Genomic DNA, 13436 nt, shown 5'->3' on the forward strand with positions numbered 1-13436 from the left:
AGCACACAAGTGGAGGTTCTGCTGTAGCATGGACTCAAGTCAAGTGTATTTGAGCATCCTAAGCATTTAGCAGAAGGGAGAGGCTGGTAGCTGGACACTTTCCTGGTAGACACTGGCATCCCCAATGCCCATGAGTCCCAGAGCTCCAGGTGTTCCACTGGATTGCCCAGCAGATGTGTGCCACTCAGGAAATCAATAAATTGGAACCACTTCACCTCTCCTCAGTATTCATACATGAGGAAAAATACCCAGTGAGACTGGCTTAATTCTGCACTCCCTCTTGAAGATAATCCTCTCACTGAATGAAGCAAATTACAAATCGAGCGTTCACTTAAGGTACGTATACAAAAAAAAAAAAAAAAAAAAAAAAAAAGAGCAGAAACCTGAGGTTTAAAAGCTGTACATCACCAAGACATTGGGACCATGGGATCAATAAATTTCCAATGAAATACTGGAAGTTCGCTAATAGAAGGTAGTGGAGATGGTTACATGTATTTCGGATTTGCACTGTCCCTTCAATGCTTCTGAGTGCTGTCAGGAGCCTCCCAGTAGTTCCATAGCCCATCCAAGACAGGTCCTTTTGTGCTCCCAGAGGGAGCAGGGAGGCTCTAAGAGCTATCCCTTGGTATTTCAGGAGGATACCAGAGGAAAGTAGAGTATCCTGCTGTGCAGGAAGGCAGGAGTTCTTGCTCAAGCAACCCATGGACCCTCCTTCAGAACTGTCGCTTCTAAACCAGCTGCTTTCTGGATATTGTTGACAATTTGGAAGCAACTGCTATGAAGAGCATTATGTAAGTGCTTGTAAACAAATATCACTGGAAAGACCACAACCACAATATGCTTGTATTATCTTAATAAAAGATACTCTGGCATTTCAGGCTCAGGGAAAGCAAAATCTTTATACTGCTCCAGGTATTAACTTTGCAGAGAGTACTGAGTTCAGGTGATCTGCTCCACAGTTTTCCACAGATGCTGGACAAAGCAATGGTAGCTCCTAAGCAGAGTGGACAAGTGGTCACAATTTTCCATGGCAACTGATGCTGCTGAAAAACCTCCAATATTGGCTACTGCAGGGTACAGGCTCACTCTCCCAGGCAATGCAGCAGGGACTGGGAAATGGGGTTCCTGTGGGGTTTTTCTTGATCACTCGCTGCTGAAGTATGTCCAGCGTACTGCTTGATACTCTCCAATTGCACAGTTCAAAGAGATGCTGTCTTCCTACAGCACAAGACACTGTCCTTTGTGTTTTAGATGAACAAATATGCTTGTTGATTAAACTTTTGTAAAGACCATTGGTTTCATCCAAAGCTCAGAGGAGCTGAACTGGTTTTTTTCCTATTAAATGAACTCTGGACTTCCTCATCCACTTTTCAGGTCAGCACTGTAATTCCTTGACTTTTTGTACTTTGGCATCTCACAAAAATTATTTAGCAGCTTCCAAAGTTTAGATTACACTGTCATACATTTCAATGCTTCACCAAAGACTGGGTTAACACTCCCAAAAGGAATGCATGACTTCAGTAATTCTAGGACTTTTAATTGGAGCTGCAAATTTGGAACAAATTCACTGGACCTGGGAACAATATTTCAGTTTTCTCACCCACTTGCTTGGATTGTTTTCCAAACCAGACAATTCAGAACTATGTTTACAAAGACAACCTGGGCATGAACTCTAAGTGAAATCAAAGCTCACAGCTGTGCAAGCAAACTAATGGCAAGGGATACTACCCTACAGGAGACAAAGGCAAAGTAATGTTAAGAAAGCTACCAGGAGTGGGGAAAAACCTGTGGTACACACAACCTTCCTCTCTATGTCTACAGAGAAGCAAGGTCAAAGCCCCTGTGGAAATCAGAGGTGTCAAAATGCAATGGGCTGACTCCAAGCAGTATTGGGTTCAACAAAGCTTTGGTGAAGGCTACAATGCTTCATCTGCTCAGCATTTGAGGTCCAAACCTCACTTCTGGAACCTCCCCACCATCTGACAGGCAATATGGATGAATGCCATGACCAATGATTAATGAGAACAAAAAGGGCCAAATGCCATTCTGGGCAACACCAGTGTAAATCCAGCATAAACACATCAAAATCAGTGAGAATGATATCAGATTTGCTCCAAGCACCCCAAACTGCCCTTCTCTTTCAAAACACAAACCCAGTGCCACAGCTGCGTTAAGATGGATAAGATGGAGGTGCACTGAGATGGGGTCTGGAACATCTGACCATCTCCTGCTGTGCGTTCCATCAGAGGTGGGTGATCCATGACCAAATGGTCAGTGAACACTCATGGGTACAACTGTGTGTTTGTCTTCTCCTGCCAGAGGTCACACACAACACAGACCACAGCAGATCTGCACTTTACAGTTTCCATCAGATAATGGTCAAGGCACTCGGAATAAATCTCCAGGTCTGAGAGCATGCCAGGCCACCTGTTGCCACAGGAAAAGCAAATCCTGGCAACTTCTAAACTCATTTCCCAGATCCTGTCGTACAAATGAAGTGAGAGGTTTACTTCAGCAATTGCACTAGGAGATGTAATTAATAGATCCATTTGGGGACAATTTCCATGTTTAACAAGTTAATCCCTTCAGTTCCTCAAAATGGTCAGATCAGCCATTTTTGAGAAGCATTAGAACATACTTTGAATTGGGAACACTCTCTGGGAGGATGAAGCAGATACAATGAGGGTCATCTGCTGGAGCCCCCAAGTTCCAAAAGCCTGTCCAGTACTGATGACACATCAAGTATGAAAGCCTCCAGAGTCCTAGGAGTGTTTCAAGGGAAGATCTTGATGTATCCCTCTCCGAGAGAGCTGATCGTGCTGGAGTAGATGGCCTTGTATTCCTTTCCCAGCCGTGGAGGGAACTCCCCTGGCATCTTCCCCAGGAGGCACTAAAATTGATGCAGTGACCACCAAAGAGATACAGAGAGCAAAAGCAAGAAGTGGCACACAAAAGAGTCACCCTTCCCTGGCAGCACCTGCAGCTCCAGGACCACACTACCTGTGACCTATCACTCTATTTCTAACAAGTCACCTACACTGCAATTGACCCAGAAATGCTCCTACCCAACTAGCCACTTTTCTTTGTCAGGTTAACTGTGAAACCCTCAAAATGATGTGCTGATAGCTCAAGACAAACATGCCTGATGAGAAGTTGATTTCAAGAATTAAGCTTTCGAGTCACTGGCAGTAGAAAACATGAAATTCAGCAAGCCATGACAACTATGCAGCTTGCATTGGTCTTGACAGGCTCAAAACCACAGCCTTTGGAATGTCCCTTCTGCCATTTCCCAACCCAAAACATTTGGCTACTGCAACTCCATCAGAGCCATTGCCCCACCAGTGAGAAATGAGGCTGCTGCAGACACTGAGTGACAGGATCTGAGAATGCAAGCAGCACAACTTCTGGTCAGAAGGGATTTTATCTGCAACAAGAATATGGCCAGGACTGCTAAATGCTTCAGCATCTGATTGAAGTGGATTAATCCCATTTACATGAGCAGTGTTCAGTCCTGCTCTCCATGGACCCATTGTCAGCATTAGTCAGACATGGAGCACTCACAGAGGACAATCAATGGTGAACTCCAACATGGAGCTTCAGATGACCACATCCTAACAGTTTCCAGCAATGAGAAGATGGTAGGTGGATCTCTATTTCTCCTCTTCCTCCTTTGTCCCCAGTAAGGCAGAGGCAGGGTCTGCACAAAGTGCAGTGCATCTGCTGTGGAGGGTTTGATTCACTGTCCCCCTCTCAGGGAAGTGTATCCACAGCCCTGAGACACAGATTGATGTGAAGAGCCACACTGAAGTCAGTGTGACTACATGCAAGGATATTCTATCATGAGCATGTCTATTATTTATAATGAAATTAAGCTGGCCAAGATAATTAATGCTATTAATATCTGCACAATGATGAGCACAGTATGACTAGATAAATAGGTGGAATTACTTCTTATCTGAAATATCCTCCCATCTGACTAGTAGTGAACCCAAAGATAAACAGAGAGGATAAACAATTTGGTAGGAAGTGTTATTGTTGTTTTTAATTACCTAATACCTATATATCAGGTGCTGAAGAGGCAGAGCTACTTGTGCTACAGTCTGGGGTGCTTTGACAATATGGTCCATGCCACAGTGCACTGTGGATATTTTGACATGAAAAATGGCTTGGGGGAAGGGGGAATTGAGGCAAATTGAGACATTTTCACACAATGCATTTTGTGCATTCTTTCACAGAGAAAACATTCAGACAAACTCTACAGTATCTGGCAGGACCCTGCAACTCAACACACCAGGCTCCATCACCTCTTACCATGGCTGCCTAATACGATAGTAGAGACTCCAACTGAGCACAAGAGGGCCCAAAAAGAAGAGAAACAATGACTTAAGGGCAGAGTTTCATCATGAACTTCAGCCTCCTTTATCGTCATCAACAGAAGGCACAATTTTAACTGAACTCCTAGAGAGGAGGAGGAGGTGGAATTTAATTTGCCTTCCTGTGAGAAACTGAGAGCAGAACACTCCTACTTGACCTCTTTAACCTCCTAATCTCCCAGGACATTCACTGTGTACAACAATACCAACGCAAATGGATCTATGGATCCACTGTATTTCCTAAAGAGATGGTCACAACAATGCAAGTGTTTTTCAGATACACATCCATCTAATTTATTGAAACAATAGATTTGGGAGGAGTTGGTGTAAAAAGTCACTTATACTTTTAAGCTAAACAGCTAAATAGTATATGTAAATCTCTTTAGCTGTTTAGCTTAAAAGTAAAGTGACAAAGTTCTGTCTCAGATAAAAATCAACTACTGCTTTAAGTAATTTTCCATCTTTGCACCTTAGAGTTTCTAATTAAATCATCTTGAAAGGAGCCATTTGTGCTGCTCTTTTTTTTAAGAGAAAACTAAATTCCTGTCTAAAACCACTCAGACAACATACAAAATAGGATGCAATTTATACTACAGAAACGCAATTTTAAAATATTTTAAGGAAAGGACACAAACCAACAAATATCTTAGAGATTAAGTCTATAAACACTAATCAGTGATCCCATTTTTACTTGCAGTATGGGCTAAGCACTGCAGCACTGTAAATGCATGCACTATTCAGCAAACCGTGGAACATGCAGCTCAGCAGTAAGTATTAAAGAAACAGCCCAGATTTTTTTTTAAGCTTTCATATTGAGTTCCTGCCTTTATCTTTTATTTTTTTTTTCCAATTAAAAAATGTCGAGATCTTAACATCAGGGTAATGCCTTTTGTGTTTGCTTCTTAGAAACCATTACTGAGGCAGCTCTTGTTTCATAGTCTGTTTATCTTCAAACTTATATTTAGAAGTACATTGTAACAGGGTGAGCTGCTCCCAGGTTTATTTTTAATTCCCAGATACTGTCACACACTATGTTTGTGTGTCACAGAATGTGAAAACTAACACTAGATGCCAAGAAAGCTTAAGCACTACCAGTTACCAACAAGCTGATAGCATTAGGTTGTTAGGTGATTATAATTGCTGGTAACTTTGAACACAGGCATGATTTAAAGTGAAAAATAAAACTATTGAAAAAAATTAAGTTTACCTCCTCAAGAAAATAAGTTACACTCTAAATGTGAAACCGCATGCTGGGAAACAAAGTCAGGGTTGTACCTAAAACAGAGGAGAGTGCCGAAAAGAGTATTATTAAGTGATTTACCTTGGCAACAGCTTTGCTTTCAGAATTATTGTTGGAATCCTTAATGCCATTTAATGAATCTCTTCTCTGTGGGCATGGCTTCTTTTTGCGTGGTCTGCCTTTAAGATTTGGCGCTGAAAATTAATGGAGAACACTTTGAGCACATTGTCTTATACTGGATGCTTAACAGCCAAAAGCATAATAAATAATTCCACTACAATCACTCACAGAAATGTACACATCTGTCTACAGTAAATGCTTATTACGAGATTCCCGTCCTCTGTGGTTACATCTTGACACACTATACATTTCTATAGAATATCCCCCAAGGCTAATCTATTCTACTTTCACATAACTAATTAATACTAAGTCAAACACTGGTCTCCCAAGGAATCAGAGAGAAAGCACAAATATTTCTCCCTGGTACAAAAAAGAACAAAATTTAATATTAATAGGCAACTTTAATCACCCTGCTGCCTTTATTTCTAATCTTCAAGCAAGAGTACTAACTGCTATTTCCAACTTTGGGCAACATCTGGCACTGGAAATGCTCTGAAATATTGAAATTCCTTACAGCTCCAAGAAATGTTTATATATCCTGTCAGTCTTGTCAAAGTTTTTCTAAAAAAGTTTAAGAAAAAAATAAAAAAATTTCCCCTGAGTCTTGAAAGGGATCAAAAAAACCCCTTAACAACTAGTTCTGGAAGTTGACAAGTACTGAAATAAGTGATTGATTGTTTCATAAGGGTTACATACCACACATACAAATTAATGTGAATCACTTTCAGTTTTGTCCAATTCTTAGGATAAAACAGCTCTGAAATAACACAGTGACTAAATCCTAGCTGTGCTGAGCCATACGAGGAATGGGATATGGATCATCATAAAAAATATCACACTCATCTTTCAATAGTGCTATTACAACATAAATTATGATCATATATAGAAATAATAGATGAAGCAGATGTTTGCTCATTATTACATGTCCCCTCTGCTTTCAGATTTAAAAATCAGCCTTGGACTACTATGGCAACATTTAAAATGATAAACAATCATTAACTAATGACTGTACCGAAGAAGATAATTTCCTTCAAACCTTTAATTTTTAGGTAACCATTATTTTCCTTACTTAAAGGGATGATTAGAACAATGTCAGAAATCTAAACATCACAAACCTCTTGAGTGTCTTCTAATTGTTTCTAATCTTTCATTTGTTACACAGTAAGCCAGTGGTTTCAGGACATTTTACATTTTAATTAGTTTGCAAACACAATAAAGGGTGCTAATTTGATTTTATAGTTTGAGTAGCACTTTCATATTTGGTCTGTTCAGAGAAAAAGAAAAGCTTTGGGTTTAAAATAAAAAGATCCTTTTTCTTCCCCCAACACTGGTGTAAGGTAAAAAAAAAAAAAATCTATATGTGTATGAGTATATATATATGCATGTGCATATGGGAGTAAGTCCATATTTGTGTCTATCTAAAAATACATATATCTCCCTACAGAAATATCTCCATTTATCTCCAGTGAAGCACATTCTGCTTATTAAAAAAGTACTGCAGAAAGCAATTCTGAAATTGTCATCTGAGGCTAACATGCAAAATCAAACAAAGAGAGAAAGAAATTATTACCCATTCCAGCCGACAAACATCTGCCTGATTTATATCAGTACTCATGAATGCTAGAGCATGTGAGTGCACAGCACGCCGCTGGAGTCCCAGCGTGGTGTGGATGTCAGTCTGACACAAAACGAGCGCGGAGGGTTCGCTCGGCGCTCACACATCCCCTCCCCCAGCCGCTCCATTACTCATCCCAACAGAGCCGAGCGGCTCGGCGGGAGCGTGGGATGAGCTCCGAGGGCTCCAGCGCCGGCTGCCAGCTCTGGCCACGCCGCCCTGCCTTATTTATAAACCCCGCTCAAGCTTTGATGTCCTCCTGATGCCTACAGGGATTTTCTGGCACACGACCTGGATGGGACGGACAGATCCTTAGCCACGGGCTGCCTCAGCAGTCGCTGAGTTCTTTAAAAAGGTACTGAAGGAAACAGAAATGTTCCCGCAATTTACTACACTTTGGCATACCTATTAAAAGATTAACCTTTGAATGAAAGAATCCCCAGGCCTGGCCCAACCAATGGCCAAAGAGGGATGTGGCTGAGCTACCATCAAACATATTTGCATGTGAGCTATTTGTCTTTTCTTTTGTTCCTTCATTCTGTTCTTACTTTTTAACAAATAAAGAAACTAGTTCAAGGCTCAATGTTTTTCAAACACACTTGCTATCATGAGTTTTGGCACTGTACTTTGCATCACACTGTAAAGCACTGCTAATGTTTTGCTAAAAGCTTTAAAAGCAAGAAGGCATTTGTTCCTAAATTCCAGGTATATTGAGCTTGCATATAAACACTGTTTGAATTGGAGCTTTCCACGGCAGAACTGGCACAAACCCACTATGAAATGGGGTATTTGCATTCTCCCTGTGGCTCAGGAGCTGCAGCAGGGAAGGTTTGTCTGCAGCACACACAAGGACCATCCCACACGCCCCATGGTATGGTTTTAAATCACCTAGAGCCACTCCACATCTGACACACAATTAACAAGAAAGCAGCAACAGGAATTGTTATCAGAAGAGAAGGTCCTGGCATCTAATATCTACTCTGTAAAAGAAAACATTTGACATAGTCCCAAATCACACTTGAAACAAAGCCATTAATATTTGCTCCCTAAACCATTATAAATAAACACATTATATGAAGATTATTGCATTTCAGTGACATTCATTTTGTTCGTGTGAGCGAGGAAATATGACTAGGACAGAAGAAATAATTTACAAGTCACATTCGTGTTTCAATTTTGTCATCTTTTGTTTAATTTTTGACATATTCATGAGCATGCTGCAAGTGTCTTGAATTTGTTATTCATAATTATTTTAAAGCAATTTTATACACTTTGTGGCTTAGTCACATTCAGTTTTCCTGATGATGTTGGATGTTCAGTATGTACTGGACAGCTAAGTGAGTATCCTATGGGTTTTCTTCTGTTTTCTAGTGGAGAAGGACTTCTGACATGACTACCTAAGAATATCCAAAATGATTCACTTTCTTCATGTGTTTGTGCATATGGCTTTCAAATTCATTTTCTGAAAGCATTTGTGGCAGTGAGGCCTGATAATTTACACATTCCCAGAAGGCGAGAGCATAAGCAAAGAAAATTGAAGTAAAAAAAAAATGAATAAATAAGTACAGAAAAAAGTTTGCATTATTTGCTACCTCTTTGGTGTGAGTGCTTGTAACAGGAGTACGAGAGAGACAACACCGTACCAGTAAAAATAACTTTCTTTCCTGTGTAATTGACAAAGTGATTGCCTTTTGCCAATGTGTAAATTATCAGGCCCACTGCCACTGCCTAGAAGAACTCCCAGCTCTGGTTTTACCCCAAGAAAGTTAAGTTGTATGCAGGGCAAAGATAAATACACAAAAGTGGGAGCTGCCAAAATCAACCATGACCATTAACACTGTTTACAATGGAAAAACATGGGCTGCCACAACAAGACAGCACATTCACCTGCCACCTTCTTTTCCTATGCATCCAGGATGGGGAAGTAATTACAGGGCTTACCATCTCCCTGTTATCAGGTCAGCCTCACCTAACCTCACACTGATAATGCCATGAATAAGCCAAGAAATAATGGCTGTTGTTTTGGGATACCTGAATTTAGCAGGTCACTTACTGTAAAATGACCTCTTTTTTCGAGTTTGATTATCACTGGAGGTCCAGGGAGTTCAACTCTCCCAATAACACTGTTCTCTACATTCACATATTTTGGCTGATGCAGAAGATTTGTTGTTATAGGGAGGGTGTTAAAAAAAATAGTGGCCTTCACAGAGCTGAGGTCAAGCTATGTTGGCATTTTGTCAAAATCAGTGGTGTAGCCAAGAGTTTTTAATGAGCCTGGAATGCATTACCTCATTTTTCATACCTGGATCACTTACTCATGTTGAGCCCAAAATAACCTTGGACCTTGCTGGCTGCTCAGCAAACCATGTAAGTAAACAAGTACTGTACTCATGCCTAAAACATGTATCTTTTAATTGCTTGCTCCACATTTCTTACTCTAGAGCACATCTAAGCAACTGTAATGCCCATGATCAAAGTTCTTGGCTTTCCAGGCCTCTCTGACCTGGGTAACTATTTCCTGACACAACTTTTGATTCTGGCCTGCTGATACTCCAGGTTCTCAGACACACTTCAAAAGTAGGAGAAAAAAAAGAAAAAAAAATGAAAAGAAGGCCATTGCCATATTTTGCTAATAGACTTACAACTTACACTGCCAACCAGATTCTCCTGACTGCCTGCTGTTTTCTGTGACTATGTTTTGTGGAAAGATGAAGGAAGAACAACAGCATATTTGCCAACTGCAAAAATCACTTAAAAAAAAAACAACTGAGCTTCTAAAAATCTCCACGGCCATTGACAAAGAAGGGCCGGCAGAAGATCTGGGTCTACATTTAGGGTGGGCTCACAGAGTCAGGTGAGCTCTAAATGCAGAGCTGGGAGTGTACCAGAGGGAGGTAATCACAAACCAAGGTTTAGGTGGAGCAGTGGAAGTTGCAACAAGTGAATGAACAGGGATCAACAGTGGTGCTGGATTTAGAAGAGACACGAGGCAGTGGCAGCACAGCTGCCAAATGCATCCACAGCCATTCTTCCCTGAAGGACACCTTGCACAGTGTCCCCTCACAGAACCTCCTGCACTGTGCCAGTCCTTCACATGTCTTCTGCACAAAAGCTGTGATACCAGAATCCTTGGCTCTAAACTGCAAAGCCATCAGCACACACAGCACAGATTAGGAGATCTCCCTTCTGAGGCAGGTGGAAATGGCAGCATGTGTCAGATCCCAGAGCTATTCATGAGTCAGGTGCCAAATAGAAGCTGGAGGTGGCATATGGAGGTGCCTGGCCATCAAAGCCAAGGTGAGAAGAATGGCCCCAGATCTCCACAAAATCCATGAACTGACCATGCCTGTTAGCAGGTGGCAAACAGCTGGTTGCTGAGGACATCCCTAATGCAGCCTGGCAAAAGTCAGCTCTTGGCTGAAAAACATGGCTACATGTTGCACCTTTTAAAATGTAATGAATAGAAAGTTAACAGGTTTAATGGCTTTAACACTTACCCCTCTAGGGGGCTTCAGGCATTCTGCAATATCTGGAAGTTGAGAAAAGCATATTGCTGTATTTAAGCATGGTCTCAAAAACTGTTCAAAGCTTAGTTAATCTTGCATATTTTGTGGAGTCCCAGCTGCTTCCTTGATTTCTCTGTCACCATCATCTCCTTATTTTATCTCCATCCCCTCATTCCCTTTTCTGCATTTTGACTTCAGGCCTTCACATTTAATTTATTTTCCTTTCACCCCTGAAAGTTTATTTAAAAGCTTTTGCCTCCAGGAAACATGGTCCAAAAATGAGGGCTTGGGGCATTTATTGCCCAGGCATGCTGAGCTGATGAAGAGAAGCAGCAAGCTGTAAGTAACCTAATATTGCATCGAAAGGGTAGAAATTAAAGTGCCTGGAAAAGAAAGCAAAGTATCAGTCTGCACTAAAAAAACCCCAGACCTGTGTTTAGGAAACATCATTATCAATTCAATTTGGGGAAGGTCTCAACAGGATCCTAAGTACACCTATGGAAGTCAATGGTGAGCACCTACCAACAACTCAAGCCCGCACCAAACTGTGGAGGTCACACAGCCCCTCTGTGCACACACAGACACCCCTCATGCTTGCTCAAGCTGACATGAAACAACCCAAATATCAAAACTATTTTTACTAGGCTTCTTCCAAATGAAAACACTTGTTTATTCCTTTCTTTACAACTGAACATGCCAGACCTGACCTGGAAACTCCTGAGCACAACAGTGAACAACCTTGCAGGAAACATTCAGGATTCATGCTGCTTTCTAACCCACATGGAGAAAGAGTGGACTTGTGTAGCCATTTCTGAAAGTTTTGTTTTGGAAATGAGATATCCCATGCTACGTGTGGGGAAAATCAATTTGCTACCTCTCTAAAGAAAACATTCCCCATTTGGAAATAAGTGAAACAGACACTTCCTTGTGTGGATTAATGTGGAGACATATGACTTGCTGCAGACTGTTGTTTTGACCCCCACTCCTGACCAGACAATCTCTGAAGGAAGCAAAATGCTAGTATTCTTCATGAATTATGGTTCAGACTAGCATTGCTTTTAACTGAAAATTTAGAGGCACTGCAAACATCAGGTTGGTGAATTTTGCCAAAAAATGAATGGTTCTTTTTTCCATGGAAGATGGAGATAAAGTTCAGGATGAAGCTTGGAGTATCTTTTTCTTTATTTCAGCATGGTTGGATATTAAGACTTTTCCTTGATCTGGACTTCTATATGTCCTGCTGACTAATGTGGATTTTAAAAAATGGAAAAAAGTTGTGGTTTTTTTTTTTTTCCTGGACAAAATCTATATATGTGTTGGAAATTATGAAGTGCAGTAAATTGAAATGGAAAGCTGAAGACTTCAGAGAAAAATCTATGCTTGACAAATACATGACATTCAAGTAGACCTTAGAGGAAATTAAAATAATAGTAACAAAAAAATTCGGTGTAGGCCTATTACTGGCTACAGATGACAGGACTATTACTAATGATTCAAAAAGAGGCAGAGGTGTTTGGTAAATATTTGTTCCATACTTGCAAAGAAGCCAGATGATATGCTTGCAAAAGAATATAATTAAAGCCAGTCAATTGACTTGGTTTTACAGAAACCAGATCTTAAAACAACAGAAAAGAAAAACAAACAAAGTACCTTATTTTACACTTTGAAACTATAAGCTTGGTTAGAGAAACTAGCTGCACACATGGAACTTACCTGCATTCAGTAAGACATCTGATTTAATATTAGATAATACTTTGATTAAAAAACAGCACTACATAATTTTATTCAAGCGTATATTGAATGGATTAAGAACTGGCTAAATGTAGGCATCAGTGGGGAATTTCTACCAAATGAAAAGATTTCTGGTGGGATTCCACAGGGGCTGCTCCTAACCTTGTAAGTATTACAAATTTTAATCAGTGAAATAAATATAAAGCCTCTGACAGTTACATTCACACTGACATGAGGACTGGCACAGTGCTAAGACTGACTCATACAAATGAGTAATCAGAAGGAAAACAGACCAGGAAAACACAATGCTCCTCAACAGAGCTCCAGCATGAAACCTGCAAACAGGGATTACAGGTGCTATTGACCAAGCCAAGGGTGACTGTTCACAGGCCATTCCTCACTGGAAATTCAACATACACTGACAGGAAGATGCTGTGGCCAACAGGGTATCTGCCTTCACGGAGGTGTGAATAACTCAAACTGCTGGGTTTGAGCAAAAATGACAGAGCAGTCACTTTACCAGGTAACAGGAGCTCCTCAAAGGTGAGAAGAAGTTGGCACACAGGAGTGAGGAGGCATAACCAGGCATGCCCAGGCACTGCAGCCCCCATACCTGATCCAGTGCCAGAATATGGAGGCACGTGTATAACCAGCTTCCTCAAGGCTCAGGGAAAAGCCTGAGCCTGACACAAGCTGGTGTGCACAGTGCAGGAAGCAAGAGATGAATTTGAGGGTCTGGAGGGTTGAGGTATCCGACTGGGGCTGGGTGTCCCTCTGTCAGGCTGCTGCCAGGAGAGCCTGGCCGCTGCGGGCGGCTGCAGCAGCCTGGCTGGCTGCACCACCAGGCGTCC

General features: G+C 41.2%; 1 protein-coding gene across 6 annotated transcripts in view; it reads right to left on the reverse strand.

Moving 5' to 3' along the window:
- Positions 1–13436, reverse strand: part of ARID5B (AT-rich interaction domain 5B) — a 145654-nt gene that overhangs the window by 32363 nt on the left and 99855 nt on the right. For 5 of the 6 annotated variants that reach the window (XM_074544601.1, XM_074544599.1, XM_074544602.1 and 2 more), the window contains one exon: positions 5695–5807. In XM_074544601.1, coding sequence (XP_074400702.1) covers positions 5695–5807 — 113 coding nt within the window. Of the gene's footprint in view, positions 1–5694; positions 5808–7303; positions 7433–13436 lie in introns of those variants that run through there. The other variant, XM_074544603.1, reaches the window with a different exon arrangement.

Source organism: Zonotrichia albicollis, chromosome 7, assembly GCF_047830755.1.
Source record: "Zonotrichia albicollis isolate bZonAlb1 chromosome 7, bZonAlb1.hap1, whole genome shotgun sequence".
NCBI classification, from domain to species: domain Eukaryota; kingdom Metazoa; phylum Chordata; class Aves; order Passeriformes; family Passerellidae; genus Zonotrichia; species Zonotrichia albicollis.